This window comes from Zingiber officinale, chromosome 3B, assembly GCF_018446385.1.
Source record: "Zingiber officinale cultivar Zhangliang chromosome 3B, Zo_v1.1, whole genome shotgun sequence".
Taxonomy (NCBI): Eukaryota; Viridiplantae; Streptophyta; class Magnoliopsida; order Zingiberales; family Zingiberaceae; genus Zingiber; species Zingiber officinale.
The window spans coordinates 6,605,643-6,627,964 of NC_055991.1; the positions used below are offsets into that span (position 1 = coordinate 6,605,643).

Consider the following 22,322-nt stretch of genomic DNA (forward strand, 5'->3'; position numbering starts at 1 on the left):
TATGGCTTGCGAATAACAACCTGGAAAGTTGAAAATAAGAAGACTTCAAGCCCAATATCATATCTGCAGCGTCAGTGACTTCACTAATAAATATTTCAGATTTTTGGATGTTTTAGCAAGGAAAGCTAGATTTTAAGTGAACTAAAATATGTCAGATCGCGGCATTTTCGTACAAGTACTGCACTACAAAAATATCAAATCAAAGGACTTTTGTCAATTACCATGGCTCAGTACTTCAACCCTCCTGCACAAGGCCGACCAGGACCAACATGCAGTGTGGTTGAGATAGATCCTGCATGATGATCCTGTCTAATTCTGTGCAATATTCTGCCTTGAATATAGTTATAGTTGAGCAACTTCAAAAACTAACTTTCGAACTGCTGGAAAACTTGCTTACAAGGAGTATAGTATTGGAATTTCAAGGTTATTTTGATGTAATCAACAAGTTAAGTTAGGTTGTGTATATTTTTAACCTTGTATCTAAGTGTGCAGGAGCTTAGGAGCACAGGTAGTCGAGCGGAAGATGCAGCTAACGAGAAATACGGCACGCAGTGCGTCCGAGGGGCGAGACGATGCAGAAGAGTACATCGGCGGACGAGAAGGAAACATGCGGTGGTTCCGAATGACGAGAAGCCGGAGCGAAAGACTGCTCGGGGAGCAAGAGACGCAACTAGCAAGAAGGTCGGCACGGGGTGCGACCGAGGGAGGAAGACTGCGGATGAGTACGCTGGCGGACGAGAAGAAAACACGCGATGATTCCGAGAGGCGAGAAGCCAGAGCGGAAGCCTGCTCAAGAAGACCAGAAGTTGGGTTCGGGTGAACCCTATTCTGGATGGCCAAGATCATCTAAGCGAGCGAAAAACTCGGACTGAGGCGAATAGACCCGGAGCAGAAGACCGGGATTGAAAAAGTCAACAATGTTGACTTTCCCCATCCGGGGCGCCTGGAACAATCCGGGGCGCTCGGAACAGTTCAGGGCGTCCGGACCGAAAATATATCCAGGTCCCAGTCAAATCGAGATCTGTGCATTGGGGATAAAGTTTTATCCCCCAGGGCACCCGGAACACTTCGGGGCGCCCCGCCCAAGGTTATAAATACAGCCTTGATCCAGAAGCTTTTATTCAACACAAGCAATTCATTTCCAACACTTGTACACTTTATTTCTAGATTAACTTCTCTGTTTTGCGCTTTATTGTTGTAAGAGGCTTCTCCGTCTGAAGGAGATAATTAGTGCGACATTTTTCTTGGATTAACAACCTCTCTGGTTGTAACCACGTAAATCCCGGTGTGCCTCTTCTTTTTATTTTCTGTCTTTTATCATTTATGCAAGTGTTATTCTGTTGAAAGTTGAGAAGGATTGTGTTTTTATTTTTATAGGTTAATCAACCCTTCTTCTAGCCGGCCCAACTATCCAACACACATAAGAATGACTAACTTTCAACATTTTAAGGTAATTTAAATCCAATTTAACTCTATAAAATGGAAAGAAGTCAAAGGGAGAGAAAACAAAAATCGCACGAATATCAAAAGAGAACGAACAATCTTTTAGTTAGCATCTCAGATGAAAGCTAATCTTTCCTCTAAGATCCAACCCTAAATCTATCATTATTTTCAAACACTTTTGATCCTGACTATTTGAGCTCGGCTATACTCCCTCCATTGAGAATATCATCGGTAGTAATGTTAAAATCAATTAAATTATTATTTTTTAATAATTTATCCTCCAACTAGTATTTTTTTTTTAAACCTTCCCTACTCAGTACACTTCACACTGTAATCACTAGCTATATAATCTATTTTCATAATCGAATCCGTACCATGTAAAGCTTTTCTTTTTCCCATCATTTTATCATAGAGCTGTATCTAATTGCTTTGATGTAGTAGTTTCTTAGTTTATCAATGATCCTATCTGAAATCTATGAAGTGGCGTATTACCTCCGACGAACAATGATCCCTGATGAAGATGACCTCTTGAAGATCCGAAAGAACCTCTCCACGATCCCGCGCATAGTGAGACGAATCAACAAAGCGTTAATGACTTAAGACTGGATGGGGATCCCTGGCTAGACCCTTCCATGCTCAAGTCAATTTCTCTCCTTAAAATGGAAGAAGAAGAAGAAGAAGAAGAAGTACAGTCACTGAAGTACTTTAAAATAGAGTTTAGATACTAGAACTTGCTTACCTTGCTAACGGAAAGGATTCCCCTTTTTATACTACCTCATGTAACCTCCGTAGTCATGAAGTAGTCCCCGGTTTGTTAAAGTTTGTTAAGAGATGAAGTCATCTTCTAAGCTTCGTGTAATAATTCTTTAAGGAATTTTTTTTGTACTCCAGATGTACCTCTTTTGTCGTTTGTGACTCATATTTATGATGAAATATGCATATGAACACGTTACTATAACTGAAGAAGCTTCTAGAAGATATTTCCCGTCTAATTTATCAGACCGTCATATTTATATACTTCTATTAAGCATGTTTCGACCGAGAATATCTATGAGATTTATAAGGCTGAGCGCCTTTACGCTCGGTCAGGTTTTACCCGGCCAAGCGCCTATATACACACTGGTGCTCGCTCGGCCTTCATTCGACCGATGATATACTAAAAGCTTTTATAAAGCTAAATACTTTTATGCTCGGTCGGGCTTTGTCTGACCAAGCGTGTATAAGCACGTGGGTACTCGCTCGACCTTCGCTAGGCCAGTAATATACTATAACTTATATAAGGCTAAGTGTCTTTATGCTCGGTCAGATTTTGCCCAATCGAGCGCATATACGCATACGGGTGTTCGCTTGGCCTTCACTCGACCGGTAATATACTAAAAACTATATATAAGGTTAAGTGTCTTTATACTTGATCAGGTTGTGCCCAACCGAGCGCATATACGTACAATAGTACTTGCTTGGCCTTTAGTCGGCCGGTAATATATTAAAAACTATATATAAGGCTAAGTGCCTTTACGCTCGGTCAGTTTTACCTGGCCGAGCGCATATATGCATACGGGTATTCACTCGACCTTCACTCGACCGGTAATATACTAAAAACTATATATAAGGCTAAGTGCCTTTACGCTTGGTTAGGTTTTGCTCGACCGAGAGCACATACGCATACGTTCGCTCGACATTCACTCGACCGGTAATATACTAAAAACTATATATAAGGTTAAGTGTCTTTACGCTCGATCGGGTTATGCTCGGTCGAGCGCATATACGTACAATAGTACTCGCTCGGCCTTCACTTGGCCGGTAATATACTAAAAACTATATATAAGGCTAAGTGCCTTTATGCTCGGTCAGATTTTGCCCAGCCGAGCGTATATACGCTACGGTTGTATGCTTGGCTTTCACTTGGCCAGTAATATACTACAAGCTATATAAGGCTTAATGCCTTTACACTCGGTCAGACTTTGCTTGACTAAGCGCGTGTAAGTATATTAGTGCTCGCTCAGCCTTCACTTGATCGGTAATATACTGAAAACTTCTGCAAAGCTAAGTACCTTTACGCTCGGTCGGGCTTTGCCTGACGGAGCACGTGTAGGCACATTAATGCTTGCTCAGCTTTCACTCGGCTTATATAAGACTAAATTCTTTTACGCTCGGTCAGATTTTACCGTACATGTAAAAAACTTTTTATTTAATCGTTCATTATTCTATCCGTACATTCATCCAACTATATACCTCTCCTATCTTTTTTAATCATGACCCATACTTCATTTACCAGACTGCTTCACCATAACTCATATCAATCAGTTATAACATAACTTTTTTTATTGGTTACTTTCTAACATTACAATAGCCTCGACTATTAAACAAAACTAAAATATTCTTTCTATTCCAGTCATTCATTCTTTATTTGGATTTAATTAGTGTTATGAACTTCGATCCTGGCAAACAGCCATACGAGTACATACTCTACTAAAGTGTTTGTTATGCATGCTACAAGTGCTTTTTGCCATAGAAAAACAAAAGAAGAAGATTTCCTCTGCCTAATATGAGTAGTAGCATCAAAAGAAATTAAAATAAAAATACAATCTTCTCGACTTGTTTCTCATGAAAACTCACTGTATACTATACACTAGTAAAAAAGTACATGCAACTAACCTCAGGAGCCATCCAATATATACTGCCTTTGAATGAATTCAGCTGATTGGATTCGGACATCTGTTAATGTTCACAAAGCAATATTATGCATAAAAATAATGGCATTACCCAAATGGAACACTTAATGACAAAATAACGGGGGCATATTGCTATAGGAATTAGACGAACCTCTTTTGCCACTCCAAAATCAGCGAGTTTCACAGAGCCATTTGCGTCAACCAATATGTTCGCACATTTAATGTCCCTGAAAAAGAGTCAGTCTTAATATGACCTTTTACCAACCGATAAACATAATAACATTTGGAAGAAGTAAAGAAAATGTCACTAAATCATATTTGGACGATATTAACATTTACGTCAATACGTCATGATCCAAGTAATGGCACACTACTAAAATCTCTCTATCGCAGTATCTCAATTATATAGCCAACTCAAATAATTGTAACAAAGTCCGTGTTGGATAAAATAATTTGTTGTAAGAAATTTGAAGGACTTCGTTGAATTTAAAATTACATAGAATTTAAATTCAATTTATAATAAAGATAATCTGAACGGATAATCTCAGATTATCAGCGGGAGTTAGTTTCTGCCAAGTGATGCAGGGGCTGATTTCTGTCAAGTGATGAAGGCAGTCTGCACAGTGTTGACAGAACGGGCTGATCGGCCAAGCACAAGCGGGCGCAGCAGATCAAAAAGGCCGACCGGGCGATGTCGTGTCGGGCGGACAGACAGGCAGGTTGGGCGAAGCAGACCGGCCGAGCGAGAGGCAGACTGGGCGGACAAACAGGTTTGGTGAAAGGCGGACTGAGCGAGTAGACAGGTCTGGCGAACAGACTGATCGACCAGGTGGATGAAGAGATCAACCGAGAAAACTGACCGAGGCCTACGACTAACGCAATTTCCTTGAAATAGATTCGCCCCTCCAGCAGTGATTCGAGGTTTATTCGGGTCGTCTGTTTCCCAGGATACAACGGTTGACTGTGATTCCATCAAACACTAGTGGTCACGGCGAACTGAGAGGCACCTGAATGTTATCACGAGCACTTTGCCGAGCAGGAGTTGCACGACAAAGAATGAGGAAATGAAGGTGGAGAGAAGCTTGTATTGTTGTGTCTCTTGTCTGTGATCACAACCTCCTTATATAGGAGCTCAGATCAACGACAGCGTTAATGGTTGATTAAATGACCATTACTTTGTCAAACAGTGAAACACCCGTTTCACTCATTATCAAATTTTGCCTTGACCGATCCAACATTCGGCGCGCGCAGGTCGTGCCTGCACACGAGTCAATATGATTCAGTGTAATATGAACCCTAGATTTACAATCCCTGCGCATCCACGCGTGAGAGAGAGTCTCACCTCATGCATTTGTTCACATCCTCAATGCATGTGAATCAATATAAATCAACCATCATGTCATGAAACTCCTAATATGAGACTAAAGTCTCATTCACAATGGAACCTCTTTCCTCTTCCACCATTTCTCCATTCACTTTTATTCATCAGTCACAAACACAGTTTTATGCTGGTCCTTAATTTCACCCCATTTCTGGAGGATTGGCCCAAGGGCAGATAAGAAGTTCAAATCATGGGTGTGGAGCTGTGGCATTCCACCAAAAAGGGATTGGGGAAGGTAAGATTTCCATGGATATGCATACATCTAATATCAATTCTATACTGTATATGTTTTAACCTCATACATTATTCCAGAATATAACTTATTTATATCTAAATCATGGGACATTTCACCAGAAACACTGCCCAGGAATGGAGATTTCATAACTTCAGCAATAAATGTTAGGGGAACCAAAAGAAAACAAAAACAAGTTGCATCACCTGTGGACGACCTTCCGATCATGAAGATACTTTAAGCCATTTAGAATCTGTCTGGTGTATATTGAAACTTGGGAATCTTGCAGGGGATACTTTTGATATAAGGATGCAAGAGAGCCTTTTGTCATGAGTTCCAGGAAGATAAATAATTTTGCGTCATCCTATAAAAAAACACATATTAAATAATTATAAAATGTATTAAATAACAAAGAAACTTTTTTGTTGACGAATCTGTTCATTTGACTAGTCTATTAATGCAATGTATCAATCAGAAAAGAAAACCATGAGAATTCGAGAACAAGGATACCTTCGTTGTGCCATAATACCCAACTATATTTTCATGTTCCAACTGGCTCAAAAGTGCAATCTCCTGGAAGATAAATCAAAATGAAAACACAGAACAGAACTGTTAGCTAAACTTTCACTTACAATCAACACCGCTAAAAACAGATAAAAGTAGAAGAGAAAACAAAGCTCAATTCCAACTAACATCCACTCACCTGTTCAAGTTGAAGAATACTTTGCTCGGCATTGGTTCCTTGATCAAGCAAAGACACTTCTTTAACAGCAAAAAAAAAACCATCTCTGTATGTGGAAAAAGGAAAAAAAATGCAAGCCTTAGTTGAAGAAAAATAGAGTCAGTGATGCGCAACTATCAATTTTAGCAAAGGAAGGACAAAAAAGAAAAATTCTGTATGCAGCAAGATCCACCAAATAGCATCATTATGGCATTTACCAAAAATAGTAGCAAACTAACAATACCCACTAAAATAAACTTCATTTGGATTTCAAATACAAAATGAAATATCAAATTTATAAACATGGTACGAGATTTGGATGATTAAAAGCTAAATTGCAAGTCCGCAAAGAGACTAAGACGGATTAACCACACAGAATCCTTGATTTGGATGGAGAGAGGAGACCAAACCGATGAAAAACAAAATGATCTTCGGTGTTGAAAATAAGACCATCAAACTATAGTTGAAATGAAAATACTTTTCAGGTGCAAGTTGAGATAAAGGTTATGCCTACAACCTCCTCTTACTCATAAAAATTGGCATCTGAAAACAAAAATATTAGTAAGTCTCAGCTAATATTAGTATGTCTCAGCTACAGAAATTTCACAACCATTCCAAAAAGAAACAAAAATGGAAATTAACTAACAAGTATTTTTTTATCTAAGTAATAGTTCCCTAAAATTCTGCCCATGGTCGATTCCAAGCCCAAATAAAAGAGGAAGGTTACGTTAGGTTGTTAGTCAGCGTTAAACTAGGGCAAATGCTCAATGAATGAATTCATTAAACTATTGTGCTGATGCTAAGTTGCTCCTCGAAAGGAATGCGTTGCAAGGTTTACTGTAACGACTCAGCAAGGACCGTTACATCTTCAGAACTTAGGTGTAGTGCTAAATATGCAAGAGTTCGCGTTGTAAGGTCTGACTGTAATGTATCGACAAGGACTGTTACATCTCTATGAGAACTTAGATGTAGTGTTAAATAGGCAAGAGTTCTCACACCATAGGTGAGATAAGAACAAACATTATAGGAAGACTAATAGTCTAAGGCTTGAAATATAAAATATAGGAACCCTCACTGGCAAAACAACGGAGGTAGTAAATACAATGATTATGAGAAGAATTAGTATTTTGTATGTATAAGAAACTAAATGTGTCGGTGAGAAGGCAAAAATGATAAAGTACTCGGGCTTTAAATTATGGTATACAGGAAAGAGTAAAACAAGAAATGGAATGGGTATTTTTGTAGATAGTTCATTAAAAGATAAAGTTATTGGAGTAGTTAGAAAGGAATATAGAATTATAACTCTCAAATAGTAGTGACGAAAGAAGCTATGAACTTAATTAACATATATGCACCTTAAGTAGGATTAGATTAAGAAACTAAATCAAAATTTTGGGAGGACTTAGATGAGGTATTACAAAATATTTTGCCAAATGAAATGATTTTAATTGGAAACGATCTAAATGAACATGTCATAGTGAAAAATGAGGAATATGAGAGGGGTAATGGGGGTTATGGTTTTGGAATAAGAAATGAAGAAAGAAAAATTATATTGGATTTTGCGATAACATATGACCTTATACTAGCTAATACATTTTTTTGGGAATAATAAATGGAAAATTGACTTTATGATTAGGAAGATTGATAGAAATATTTGTAAAGATTGTAAGGTTATCCATGAAGAAAGCTTAATTACCCAAGTAGTGTTAGATATACGCCATAATCATAGTATCAATAGAAGGAAAATATACATGACTCCTAGAATTAAGTGGTGGAAGTTAAAGAATGGAAAACAAAACATATTTAAGGAGAAGGTAGGAGTACAAGTATTAGGTGAAATAGACGGTGACTCTAATATGACATGGGATAAGATGGTATCAAAGTTGAAAATAGTTACCAGGAGCAAAGAACAACGAACGACAAGAGCTCCCATCGATTGCTCTGTTGTGCTTTTGCGACGCTGCGAAGGCTCTCCGACAAGTGCTGTTTTTTTTCTTCCTTCTTATTGTCGGTATTATTTTCTTAAAAGTAATTGTACTTTCACTTGTAGTACTCCTTTTGAATTGCTAATAGATTGCCCAAAGAAAGCACTCAACGAGTGCGGGCCTTGGAGTAGGAGTCGCCGAAGGCTCCGAACCAAGTAAAAAATTACTTATGTTAGCATTGTCCTTTTCGTGTTTATTCTGCTGCGTACTTTCACTAAATTTTGTTAAGCATGTTTCGACCGAGAATATCTATGAGCTTTATAAGGTTGAGCGTCTTTACGCTCGATCAGGTTTTACCCGGCCGAGCGCCTATACACACACTGGTGCTCGCTCGGCCTTCATTCGACCGATGATATACTAAGTAATAGTTCCCTAAAACTCTGGCCATGACAACCAGTCATGATCGGTTCCAAGCCCGGATAAAGGAAGAGGGTTGTGTTAGGTTGTCAGCCAACGTTAAACTATGGCAAACGCTCAATGAATGGATTCATTAAACTATTGTACTAATGCTAGATTGTTCCTCGGAAGGAACGCGTTGTAGGGTCTACTGTAACGGCTCAGCAAAGACCATTACATCTCCAGAACTCGGGCGTAGTGCTAAATATGCAAGAGTTTGTGTTGTAAGTTCTGACTGTAACGTATCGGCAAAGACTGCTACATCTCTATGAGAACTTAGATGTAGTGTTAAATAGACAAGAATTCTCATACCATAGGTGGGATAAGAACAAACATTATAGGAAGACTAATAGTCTAAGGCTTGAAATATGAAATATAGGAACCTTCACTGGCAAAACAATGGAGGTAGTAAATACGATGATTAAGAGAAGAATTAATATTTTGCATGTACAAGAAACTAAATGTGTCTGCGAGAAGGCAAAAATGATAAAGAACTCGAGCTTTAAATTATGGTACACAAGAAAGAGTAAAATAAAAAATGGAGTGGGTATTTTTGTAGATAGTTCATTAAAAGATAAAGTTGTTGGTGTAGTTATAAAGGAATATAGAATTATAACTTTCAAAATAGTAGTGGCGAAAGAAGCTATGAACTTAATTAGCATATATGCACCTTAAGTAGGATTAGATGAAGAAACTAAATCAAAATTTTGGGACGACTTAGATGAGGTATTACAAAACATTTTGCCAAATGAAATAATTTTAATTGGAGACGATCTAAATGAATATGTCATAGTGAAAAATGAGGAATTTGAGAGGGGTAATGGGGGTTATGGTTTTGGAACAAGAAATGAAGAAAGAAAAACTATATTAGATTTTGCGATAGCATATGACCTTATACTAGCTAATACATTTTTTGTGGGAATAATGAATGGAAAATTGACTTTTTTATGGTTAAGAAGAATGATAGAAATATTTGTAAAGATTGTAAGGTTATCTATGAAGAAAGCTTAACTACCCAAGTAGTGTTGGATATACACCATAATCATAGTATCAATAGAAGGATAATATACATGACTCCTAGAATTAAGTGGTTAAAGTTAAAGGATGGAAAGCAAAACATATTTAAGGAGAAGGTAGGAGTATAAGTATTAGGTGAAATATACGGTAACTCTAATATGACATGAGATAAGATGGTATCAAAGTTGAAAATAGTTGCCAGGAGCAAAGAACAATGAACGACAAGATCTCCCATCGATTACTTTGCTGTGCTTTTGCGACGCTACGAAGGCTCTCCTACAAGTGCTATTTTTTTTCTTCCTTCTTATTGTCGGTATTATTTTCTTAAAAGCAATTGTACTTTCACTTGTAATACTTCTTTCGAATTGCTAGTGGATTGCCCAACGAAAACACTCAACGAGTGCGGCCCTTGGAGTAGGAGTCGCCGAAGGCTCCGAACCAAGTAAAAATTACTTGTGTTAACGTTGTCCTTTTCGTGTTTATTCCGCTGCGTACTCTCGCTAAATTTTTAATCACTATTCACCCCCCTCTAGCGAATTCTCGATCCAACACAAACCTCTCAGTGTGATCCTTGTGTGTGATCAAGAGATTGTTGCAAGGTTTCTCCACCGAGAAGGAGGATCAAGCTAGTCGAAGTTCCGGAGATTAATCCACCGACGGATTGAGGGATCATCCATCTTACAGATAACCGTGGAGTAAGAGCCCTAATCTCCGAGCCATGTAAATCAACATGTTAGAGGTTTGATTGTATTGTTTATAGCCTCTAGGTTTTAGTTTTCCTTTGTTTATTTTGGTATTCCACTGTGCTAACAAACGTAGGAAGTGAACGCCATGGGCGATTGACTATTCACCCCCTTTAGCTGGTCATCAAGGTCCTAACAACTATGATAAAATGCACATCAAACGAAAGAGAGAAAGGCCAAAAAAGACTTAGTTAGTAACAATAAAAGAAGATAAAATTTATTTAAATATCGATGATGATATAATAGGGGATAGAGCATGATACAGATATGGTTTAAGGGCAGAGAAGGAACAAGGAAGTGGAGGAGGGGCATTCTGGGCATTTCACTATTAGGGCATTAAGGGGAGGAGCAATGTACGAGGAAAAGAGGGGCTTTTCTTCGTGTTCGCGCTGTCGGCACCACGACCAAGGGATAGACGCTGCCATCCCTGTTCAACGCCACCTCGTCGGAGGCTCTCATCGTCACCTTGCCGGAAACCTCATACGCCACTCTCTCTCGCTTCTTCCTCTCTCTCGACTATGTTTTAGGCGTCGTCGGAACCCATCAGCCGACGCCAGCGACTGAAATCCCTTCTTCTCTTTGTGCCACTACCACCGCGCGGAATTGCGCAAGGACATCGTCGCCCCTTCCTCTTTCTTCTGCGACCAAGTCGCCGCTAACGAGTGCTTGTCGTCTCCCTTACTGCTCGCCGCACGTTGCGCCATCACTTCCTCGCTCGAGTATAGCCGCCTCAACTGCTGAGAAAGACAGACCTTCGGACACCGACGCCGGACGCTGACGTTGCCTCCCTCGTCCCTCGACGCACGTTGCTAATCCCTCACGCGAATACCGCCTCCTTTACTCTACCTCTAATTGGCTGACTGTACATCTTCCCTTCTCTTCTTTCTGGCATCCACAGCTGCCCGTCGGCGGCCTCCTCTCCGCTGTTCACGGCCGAATAATGACGCTGCCACCCCCTCTATGCGCTGACAGTCCACGCATCACCTCCCTTCTCTCGGCACACTGGCAGCCTGTGCATTGCTGCTGGCACCCACGCCATCAGATCCGACCACTCAACACTCACGTCTCTCGAACTTCTTAGTTGCAATTGCTATCCCCGACCTCTATGCCATTATTGTGTTTCGGCCTTCGCGCCGATCTCGTTTGTGCACTGTGTTCTAACCTACGTGCCGCTCTCGTCTGTGTGTCGTGTCTTGGCCCACATGCTACTATTATCTCTTAGCCTGCGTGCCGCTATTATCTCCCGGTTTGCGTGCCGCTATTATCTCCCGGCCTGCGTGCCGCTATTATCTCCCAATATACATGTCATCTTTCGGATCCAGGTCGCATTTGGCTTCGTGCCTCCGAACCTAGCTCCACATCCGACTCCCGTTCATCTACTCTTCCAAGTCATGACAACTCGAGCAGCGTCCCATCCGAGGGCTCCCCCCTGGGCCAGGGTATGTTCTTCGTACTCACTCCACATTCATTTTATTATTATTCATCTTAATTTGTTACTTATATATTAGTTGGATCTGCCTCGAGCATCGGGGTACTAGGAACCAGGGCGACCCGGTCGCTGGTTGTAGATAGGGTTGACCAGAGGACTTCTGACGACTTGGTCAACATAGAAGCCATCTCAGCATACCTCCCTCTGGGCCATCGCAATTTGTTCAACATTCCATCTACCTCACCCGACGGTCCGTCTGACTCAGATTCCGGACAAGATCAATTTGGCTCTGTCTGTGGGAATCTTCTCCACCTGTTCTGGAACGTGAAGATGGATGACGTATCACAGTCTCGGAGGATTTCTATGAACTTATTATCTTCTTTCCTCGCTCCACGGGTATTCGGAAGACGAGGGACTAAGTTGAAGCTTCAACTGGATGACAGGTTAGTTTTTTCATTATATTTTTCCCTAACTCCATTGGTATTCGGGAGTCAAGGGACCGAGACAAACCCTCAGTCGGTTGACACAGCTTCTCAATCAGGTACGTTACGAGCTCTGCTCCCTTTTTACAGTTATAGGATCTGCTATAGTTCCTTGATAAAAGAGTAATATCCTAGTTCCTTGATAAAAAACTAGGGCCCTATATCTTTGATCGGATACAAGGGGCACAACTCCCCGATCAAACACTAGGAACACAACCTCCCGATCAGTGACTCACAGTACAACTTCCCGATCAGGATCTAGGGATCTCGCTCTTTGATTACAGGCTAGGGCCTTACTCTCTGATTAGGGACTAGGGGCCCAGCTTCCCGATCAGGTGTGTTACAGGCTCTGCACCCTTTACCATGGGGCTCTGCATCCTTTTACTGCTACAGGCTCTGCACCCTTCACCATGGGGCTCTGCATCCTCTTACTGCTATAGGCGTTGCATTCTATTACTACTATATGCTCTGCAACCTACACCTGTTTTACATCCTCTTACGTCTACAGGCCTTGCTCCCTTTACCCACGGTGTTATGCTTCCTTCTACTGATACAGACTCTGGTCCTTTATATTGCCATAGGCTTCGCTCCCTTTGACAATCAGGGCTCAGATTATTATCTTCTCCCCTCGCTCCACGGGCATTCGGGAGTTGAGAGACCGAGACAGATCCTTGGACGGTCGACACCACTTTACGATTAGGTATGACAAAGGCTATGCTCCCTCATATTGCTAGAGGCTCCTCTTCTATGGACTTTAGGGTTTAATCTCTCCCGTTTGGGGTCGAGCGATCTTCACTGGTTTCAGACCAGCTTATCGGATCTCTTATTTCCTCCATTCAGGGTTGAGCTATCACCATCAATCTCGGACCGGAGTATCGCCACTGGTCTCGGACCAGAGTATCACCACCGGTCTCGGACCGGAGTATCGCCACCGGTCTCAGACCAGAATATCACCAACGACCTCCTGGTCAGCCTCCAGATTCTCGCCCCAACGCGAGTTATAAGTGAGCATGCTCTCACGCCTCCAGACTCTCGCCCCAGTGCGAGTTATAAGTGAGCATGCTCTCATGCCTCCAGACTCTCGCCCCAGCGCGAGTTATAAGTGAGCATACTCTCACGCCTCCAGACTCTCACCTCAACGCAAGTTATAAGTGAGCATGCTCTCACACTTCTAGACTTTCGCCTCAGTACGAGTTATAAGTGAGCATACTCTCACACCTCCAGACTCTCACCCCAGTGTGAGTTATAAGTGAGAATGTTTTCACGACCAACAGCCTCCCGGTCAGGCTCTCATGCTCAACTACTAGTCGGTCGGGTTACTCCTTAGTTAGGGGCTCGCCTCACTCGCCGCTTTGCCTGGCACTCATCCTGCTTGCTTCACTCGCCGCTCTGCCCCGCACTCATCACACTCACCTCACTTGCCGCTCTGCCCGGGACTCATCACGCTTGCTTCACTCACCACTCTGCCCGGAACTTATCACACTTGATTCACTCGCGGCTCTGCCCGACACTCATCACACTTGCTTCACTCGTCGCTCTGCCCAGCACTCATCACACTTGCCTCACTTGCTGCTTTGCCTGGAACTCGTCCCTCGCATCTCACTCATCGCTTTGCCCTACATTTGTTGCTCGGTCAATACCCACTTTCCTCTTTGCTTGGCATTCGCATAACCACCTGATTGTTCTGCTCTTCTTTGCACTCCATCCACAGGCTCTACTCGCGTTCATGCCTGATCCACAGGCTTTGCTCTTGGTTGCTTTCAGTCTCTCGGAATCTGCACCCGACTCGACTCATAGAGCCTTTGCTCCCATTTACGCTCGATCCACGGGCTCTGCTCCCATTCTCATTTAGTCTCAGGTTCCATGTCTATCTAGCGCACAGGCTTCGCGCCCACTTGGTATTCTTTCGATCACCCGGTTGGTCTTCTCTTAATCGGCCGATCAGTATTGCTTGGCTATCTGCTCGGTTGTTCGCTTTGTACCGGTCAGCAATTTTCTTGGTCGTGGTTACAACTCTGCTGGTCCATTATTCTCTCGATTACCTGGTCGCGATTTACTATCACTCAGTCAGCATTTTTCTCGGTCACACTCACAACTCCGCATGACCATCATTCTCTTGATTACCTGGTCGAGATTTTTAGATTGTCAGGTTGGCATTGTTCGATTGCCCGATCGCGATTTACTATCACTCGGTCAGCATTTTCTCGATCATGCGCTCGACATTGCTTGCTCGTCGTCTTTCCACCACATCAACATTCTCCCTATTGCCCGGTCGGCATTTTTTCGGTCACCCGATTGTGGTTTATTGTCACTCGGTAGCATGCTCGATATTGCTTGTCCAGCATCTCTCTACCCGATCGACGTTCTCCCTATTGCTCGGTTGGCATTGTTCAGTCGCCTGGTCACAATTTACTGTCGCTCGATTGACATCCGCTCGGTTACTCACTCGTATCGCTCAGCCACCTGCTCAACATTCTCACAATCACCTAGTCTGCATTTGCTTAGCACCTGCTCAGTCCCATCCGACCTTCTTCTTGGTATCACTCGGTCTTCTTCGTCATTCGATCGATCGCCTGCTGGGTGGGCGCTTGGTACTATTTCTTACATCGCTCAGCTCGACATTCCTTATGTTGCTCAGCTTGGAACGCCTTTATCCAATCGATCACCCCTAAAGCATTCGCTCAATCCGTTGCTCGGTTTTCCATTCCCAGCACAGCTCGGCATCTCGCTTGCCACTCGGTCGACAATCGTTTGACTTATCGCTCGCCTGGTATTTTCTTTTATCGCTCGGTTGGCCCTGGTTTTTCTTGTTGCTCTGCCAGGCGCTTACCGTCATGGTACGACAAGCCCAGCGATATGATTCTGCAGTCAGTAGCGATTCCGCTTTATGTGAGACTTAGTCTAGTCAGTCGGACTTGTGCCTCCTTCGACTAGACTTGATAGGGAGGCTTGTGATATGAGTATGGTTTAAGGGCAGAGAAGGAATAAGGAAGTAGAGGAGGGGCATTCTGGGCATTTCACTATTAGGGCATTAAGGGGAGGAGCAATGCACGAGTAAAAAGGGGGGGCTTTTCTTTGTGTTCGCGCTACCGCCACCACAGCCAAGGGACAGATGCCGCCATCCCCGTTCAACACCACCTCGTCGGAGGCTCTCACCGCCGCCTTGCCGAAAACCTCATACGTCGCTCTCTCTCGCTTCTTCCTCTCTCTCGCTTCTGGGGGAGATTCCATCCAGCTTTTGCTCCACCATTCATGGAGGTTCAATGCCACTTGATCAATTAATGTATAAGCTTCTTCTATGCTCTTGTCTATAAAAGAACCTCCAGCTGATGAATCTAACAAATACTTATCTGAAAAAGAAATTCCCCTATAGAATATGTGTAAAATCAGCCATTTCTCCAAACCATGATGAGGGCACTGTCTTTGTAGACTCTTGAATTTGTCCCATACTTCAAATAATGATTCTCCATATACCTGAGCAAAACTTATGATGCAATTCCTCATATAAATTGTTCTGCTTGGAGGGAAGAAATAATTCAAAAATTGTTGCTCTAATTATTCCCAACTTGTGATGCTTTAAGGATGAAGAGAATATAACCAAGTCCTTGCTTTGTCCTTGATACTAAGGGTGCGTTTGGTTCGGGGTTATTTTTGATAACCTTGGTTATCCATCCAAGGTTATTAACAAAAACCTTGTTTGGTTTAAGTATTCGATGATTCCCGAGTAATGTTCTATGCCCGACATGTCAGCAAAAGGGTCATGCAGTCCGGAATCGAAAAACCTCAGAAAACTAAGGTTTTTCTTGATTCCGGGGTTAATGAATTTTTTTTAACCAAAAATACCCTCCGATAAGAAAAAACATGAAAAAAAAGAGAAAAAAATGTAAAAAAAAAAAAAATGTTTAAAAAATTTAAAATTTAAAAATTTAATTTTTTTTTAAAATAAATAATTTAAAAAAATAAAAAAATTTAAATTTTAAAAATAAAAAAATTATTTTTTTTAAAAAATAAAATAATAAAAAATTTAAAAAATAAATAATTTAAAAAATGAAATAAATAAATTAAAATTAAAATTAAAATTAAAATTAAAAAATGTAAAAAAATAAAAAATATAAATATAAAAAAATATAAAAACATTAAAAAATAAAAAAACACATAAAAAAGTAAAAAATATACCGGAAAAAGAATAGAAAAAACATAAATAAATAATAATAATAATAATATTATTATTATCTATAGTTTGTTTTGTAACTGAGGCTAATACGGTAAAATATTAAATTAGTGTATTCATTAAAACCTTCAAACAAATAAATTTTTGTAGCATTACCTAGGTTGAACCAAATAACATTTGGTTGTGTTTTATTCCCCATAACCTTGGTTATGTGATTACCTGATAATCACATAACCAAGGTTATACATGATAACTTAAATCAAACGCACTCTAAAAGGAAACTCCATCAACCGGACTGCATCTGCTGATACTCCTTCACAATTCACCATATCACAAAGTTCTAGAAATGTCTCAAGATGCAGATAAGGACTTTCTGATACTTCTCCTCCAAATTTGTGACCTTGTATCATGGAAATTAACTCTGGGTCTAGTTGAAAATTTTCTGCTCCAATATGAGGCTGTATAATGGGAGACATAAATCTTGTAGAAATAGATGCCGAGAAATCTCTTAAGGCCCTGCTTGACATGTTAGTGATCATCGAAATAAAATGAGTAAAAATAAAAATGAAGGATTAAAGATAAGAAATGAAATACTATATGAAAAATAAGAAACAAAATGCAGAATTTAAATTGCTAAAAAAAATACAGATTTTTTTTTGTTATGAAAATGGGAAAACAAAAACTATTCACAAGTCTAGATTAACTAAATTGCTAATCTACTAATGTTAATGCGAACAGTCCTCGGCAACGACGCGAAAAACTTGTTACGCAACTGCAAGTGTACGGTTTCATCATCAGTAATAAAAATATCGAATCCACAGGGACTGTTGATTAAACATTAGAGATGTCGTAAGGTAAGTTATCTAGACGGTCGAAAGTTGGCTTTAGCGGGCGCCCCTTTGCAGGATTAACCATCCTCCATATCAATCGATCAAAGCATAGAAATATAAACATGTCACACAAGCATGAACAAGGCATGAACAAGTCATCGAATAAAAATAAGATAAATCTACATAGTTCTACATCTCCATCGCATTACAAGTACTCCCTAATCCTAGAAGAGGATGTCTACTCCATTGTGAGGGAAGAACAACCCGAGAACATAAAGAAAAGCATACTTACAACCCTAGAAGAAGAGGAAGAAAAGATTCTTGATGATTCTGATGTCTTGGGGATGCTTCCTTGCTCCGGAGATGGACAGATCGTGAAGGGACGGCGGTGGATGAAGCTCTACGGCTTTCCCCGAGGGGAGGGACGAAGTCCCAAACCAAAGATTCCCCAAAAATAGGTTTCTTGACCCTTTTATAAGCTAGGGTATGGGCGTCGTACGGCCCGTGGCACGACCGTGCAAGGTTGGCACGACCACGCCCATCCTCTCTTCTGGCGAAGCCGCATGGCCGTGTCTTCCTTCTGCACTGGTCAAGTGGCACGGCCGTGCGATTCCGCACGGCCATGCTCTTCCGCTGCTCTGGTTAAGTGGCATGGCCGTGCGATTCCGCACGGCCATGCTCTTCCGCTGCTCTAGCAACACCGCACACCCATGCAGAGTTGACACGACCGTGTGGACTTTGTAGACCATTTTAGCACATCTTAACGTGGGATTCTTGAGTTTAGGTCTTCATCAAAGTTATATATCTTGAAGTTAGCTACAATTAGGTATAAATAAAAGCCCAAAAATCCAACGGACGACAAAGTTATGCCTGTTTTACGCTTGGTATACAGTGCAGGATTTGACACGGCCGTGTGCCAAGGCCGTGCCTCATAGAAACGAGCTCTAGACCTTCAAAACTTGGTTTTCTCTGGTTGAAGTCTTCATAAGAGTTGTAGATCTTGAAATCATCTACATTTTGATATCTGGAACGGCACATAACTCCAACCGAGCACAAAGATATGGTCATTTTACTTTTGATCTGCAGTGCGGGAAATCTCCACGACCTTCACACAGCTTCAACACACCCCCCACACGGCCTCCACACGGCCGTGTGGGTTCTACACAGCCAAAACATGAAGAAAACTTAGTCTTCGCCTGCCCGTGACACTCTGGAAGCTCTAGACTTCATGTAGGCTTCGTTTTTGCTCCAAATTACGTCCTATTAATTAGAAAACACATAAAAGAGCAGATCTCCGAATAAAAGAGTATTTATGATGAATATGTGTTAAAAGAGGTGAACATGCATAGAATATATGTGAATAAAGTAAGTGAATGTGCGTCAAAACATGTATAAATGATCATAATATCTACGCACATCATCGCCACAGGTGGAACACGAGCTCCGTCGGAATCCATCAGCCGACGCCGACGACTACTCCCCTTCTTCTCTTTGCGCCACTGCCGTCGCGCGGAACTGCGCAAGGACATCATCATCCCTTCCTCTTTCTTCTGTGACCAGGTTGCCACTAACGAGTGCTCGTCGTCTCCCTTGCTGCTCGCCGCACGCTGCGCCGTTGCTTCCCCACTCGAGTATAGCCGCCTCCATTGCCGGACAGGACAGATCTTCGGACACCGACGTCGGATGTTGACACTGCCTCCCTCGTCCCTTGATGCACGTCGATGATCCATCATGCGAATACCACCTCCTTTACTCCATCTCTAATCGACCGAATGTACATCTTCCCTTCTCTTCTTTCCGGCATCCACAGTTGCCCGCCGACGGCCTCCTCTGTTCAAGGCCGGATGAGGATGTTGCCTCCCCCTCTGTGCGCCGGCAGTCCACACATCACTCCCTTCTCTCGGCACGCCGACAGCCTGTGCATCGCTGCCGACACCCACGCCGTCAGATCCGACCACTTAACACTCAAGTCTCTTGGAGTTCTTAGTCGCTATTACTGTCCCCGACCTTCATGCCATTATTGTGTTCCGTCCTTCGTGCCATTATTGTGTTCCAATCTTCACACCGATCTGGTTTGTGCACTGTGTTCTAACTTATGCGCTGATCACATTTGTGTGTTGTGTCTTGGCTTGCGTGCCGCTATTATCTCTCGGCCTGCATGTCGTCTTTCGGATCCCGGCCTCATTCGGTTTCGTGCCGCCGGACCCAGCTCCACATCCGACTCCTGTTCATCTACTCTTCCAGGTCATGACAACTCGAGCAGCGTCCCATCCGAGGGCACCCTCCTGGGCCAGGGTACGTTCTCCGTACTCATTCCACATTCATTGCATTATTATGCGTCTTAATCTGTTACTTATATATTCGTTGGATCTCCCTCGAGCATCGGGGTACCAGGGACCAGGGCGACCCGGTCGTTGGCAGTAGGTAGCATTGACTAAAGGACTTCTGATGACTTGGTCAACATAGAAGTCATCTTAACATACCCCCCCCCCCCCCTCCGGGTCATCGTAATTCGGTCAACATTCCATCCATTTCATCCGACGGTTCGTCTGACTCAGATTCCGAATAGGATCAAAGTACAATAATATTAAAGGATTCATATAGTCGATTTCATCTAGTGGGATAAAGTGTAGTTGTTGTTGTTAATAGTCCTCAAAAGTAAATCGGTTTCCATCGTGTTTGACTGTTTGTCTATGGATAAGTAGCACATATACTGCTTCAGAATAGCACATCAGCATAGCACTTAGAAAATACTAAACTTGCCATTTGGGTTTGCAATTTTTCAATTTTTTAAATTAGCCTCCAATTCTACTAGTAATTTCTTGTCACGAGTGAAAGTGCTAATAGAAAATAAGCAAAGGGTTAAATACACATATTCAAACAAGATGGTACTCATGATAATTCAAAATAAACAACTAAGACATGCTGAGGAGGCATAAAAATAGACATAACCACTTAGACATGACAACAGTCACAGACATATTGGTGAGTAAACTCTTGGGTTAAATTCTAAGTTGATCAATATATATAAGATAGAGCACAACTTACAAAAAGGAAGAAGTGTGCAAAATCAAGAATGGAAAGAATTCTGTTAAAACAATCATAATAAAAAATGCAATAGATAAAAAGGCCTTTTCACAAAAATCAACTAACTTCATGAACATAACAAACTGGAAGTCATCATGATCATGCGGTAAAAGAATTAAAGCATCCAGGATCTAAGCTATAGATAAACTGACAAGCAGTTGCAGAGGTGATGATTGATCATCGATACTTACTCGCTGATCCCTTCATAAACCTCACCATAGGAACCTTTTCCCAGAAGATCACCGCGCGTCCAGGACATTATATGTCTTCTTAATATCCCATTTGGCAATGTGGAAGGCATTGTCTCAGTAATTGTACTGCTGGAGTCGTCATCATTGATTGTTGAGTAAAAAGAAGTCTTTTTGGAATTCACCAATTTATCTGTGAACATCCCCACGACGGAAATCGTGATGGCCTCAATGACCCAGTGTACAACTGCCACATGAATGCATCATCCTCATTATTACTTCGTCTTCTACTATTCTTAGGTACACAAAATTCTTCTTTGATAATTTTTTTTTTTATTTTTACCAGACAAGTCATTTTTTGTTTGATGCTTTCAAAGTTGCAAAGAAAGGGATGGACATTACACTGAATGGAGGAAATTTTCTCAAATCATGTCCACCCAAAATAGAGAGAAAGAGAGTGTGTGAGTTGCCCTCGGAATAATGGTGCAATGGTTAGATCCTCCAGTGGATAACCAAGGAATCTAAGATTTGAATTTAAGCTGTAGTAGTATTTTCCCTCCACTGAGAAGATGATCTAAGAATGCTAGTCATTTCGATGGGTCTCCATGAGTATTTCCTGATTTATCTTGATGGTCGATGAAATATTTTCATGGTGCGGTCCGATCATCCTCAGAATTAATCGGTTCGAAGAGATGAATACCTTGTATCAACTAAAAAAAAAAAAAAGCATGAGTTCTACTTTGAAATGTTAAGATCGCCCTCACTTGTCTTTGTACTATGTTTATCCCGGGTAGCTTCTGGAGTATGCAAACTGATCGTCGAGACTAGTGTTCGACACTATCTCCGTAAACGATATTGCTCCGCTACAGTGCTTAACGGATTGTTGCAATTCGTTCCCAAGATACAACGACTTTAAACATTAATTTCTCATTCACCCTTAATCGATTTTGAGTAAATTAATAGTCTAAATCTATCTACGCGAATCGTAGATTTCAATTTTGAAGTCAATTACGACTTTCAACAATTGATGGCTTCCTTCCTCAAAATCGTTTTGGTCCATTTAAGGTCCCAATATCCAACATTAGCAAATCAAGCTTCACTTGACCATGAGATCCTCTTTGACCATTTATTTGCCACTAGCACCTGCTAGAATAAGCCTTGTAAGTTGCCTAGGGGAAGGTCAGTGCAAAGGAGAGTAAGCTAAGGAAGTGAAGCTCGGCTAAAATACACTTGAGCGGGTATATTTTTAACAGAATGATACTGAGCATCTGTCCTTCGAGCACCTACAAAGGAATGCTCAAGAAGGCGTGTTCAAGCACAAGGATGATAACAGGTGAGCAGGACGGCAAGGAGGATGATGGCTAATTTGTACATCTCCCCTCTTCCTCTTGCAATGGCCTTCTCTCCTTTCTCTAGCTACCTCTAGCTTCCTTCTTCCTAAGTAAACATAATAGTTAACTATAGCTTCCTTTCTCTCTCCCTTTTCCTTTCTTGCCTTCTTCTTGTTAACTACATTTCATATTTTATTTTGCTTATCTTAAAAAC

General features: G+C 41.5%; 1 protein-coding gene and 1 non-coding gene across 2 annotated transcripts; one reads left to right on the plus strand and one right to left on the minus strand.

The window, feature by feature from the left end:
* Positions 1 to 4,032: 4,032 nt before the first annotated feature.
* On the minus strand, positions 4,033 to 19,149 carry LOC122054642 (mitogen-activated protein kinase kinase kinase 1-like). The gene is made up of 6 exons (XM_042616089.1): positions 18,980 to 19,149; positions 6,432 to 6,516; positions 6,239 to 6,301; positions 5,935 to 6,092; positions 4,267 to 4,342; positions 4,033 to 4,158 (listed from the first exon to the last, which is right to left on the minus strand). The coding sequence occupies exons 1-6, from the start codon at positions 19,147 to 19,149 to the stop codon at positions 4,066 to 4,068; spliced, it is 645 nt and encodes a 214-aa protein (XP_042472023.1). The 3' UTR covers positions 4,033 to 4,065.
* On the plus strand, positions 15,902 to 16,007 carry LOC121968818. The gene has a single exon (XR_006108353.1). It is a non-coding gene; the product is annotated as a small nucleolar RNA R71 (small nucleolar RNA).
* Positions 19,150 to 22,322: the final 3,173 nt, after the last annotated feature.

Bases quoted from the DNA above. Each gene is read 5' to 3' on its own strand.
- LOC122054642 (XM_042616089.1), bottom strand. From the start codon at position 19,149: ATGGAGGCGGCTATACTCGAGTGGGGAAGCAACGGCGCAGCGTGCGGC. The intron at 6,517-18,979 runs GTAGTCGTCGGC...TTCCACATACAG, and splicing joins GCGCAAAGAGAAGAAGGGGA to AGATGGTTTTTTTTTTGCTG. The intron at 6,093-6,238 runs GTATCCTTGTTC...GTTTTTTTATAG, and splicing joins GGTATTATGGCACAACGAAG to GATGACGCAAAATTATTTAT.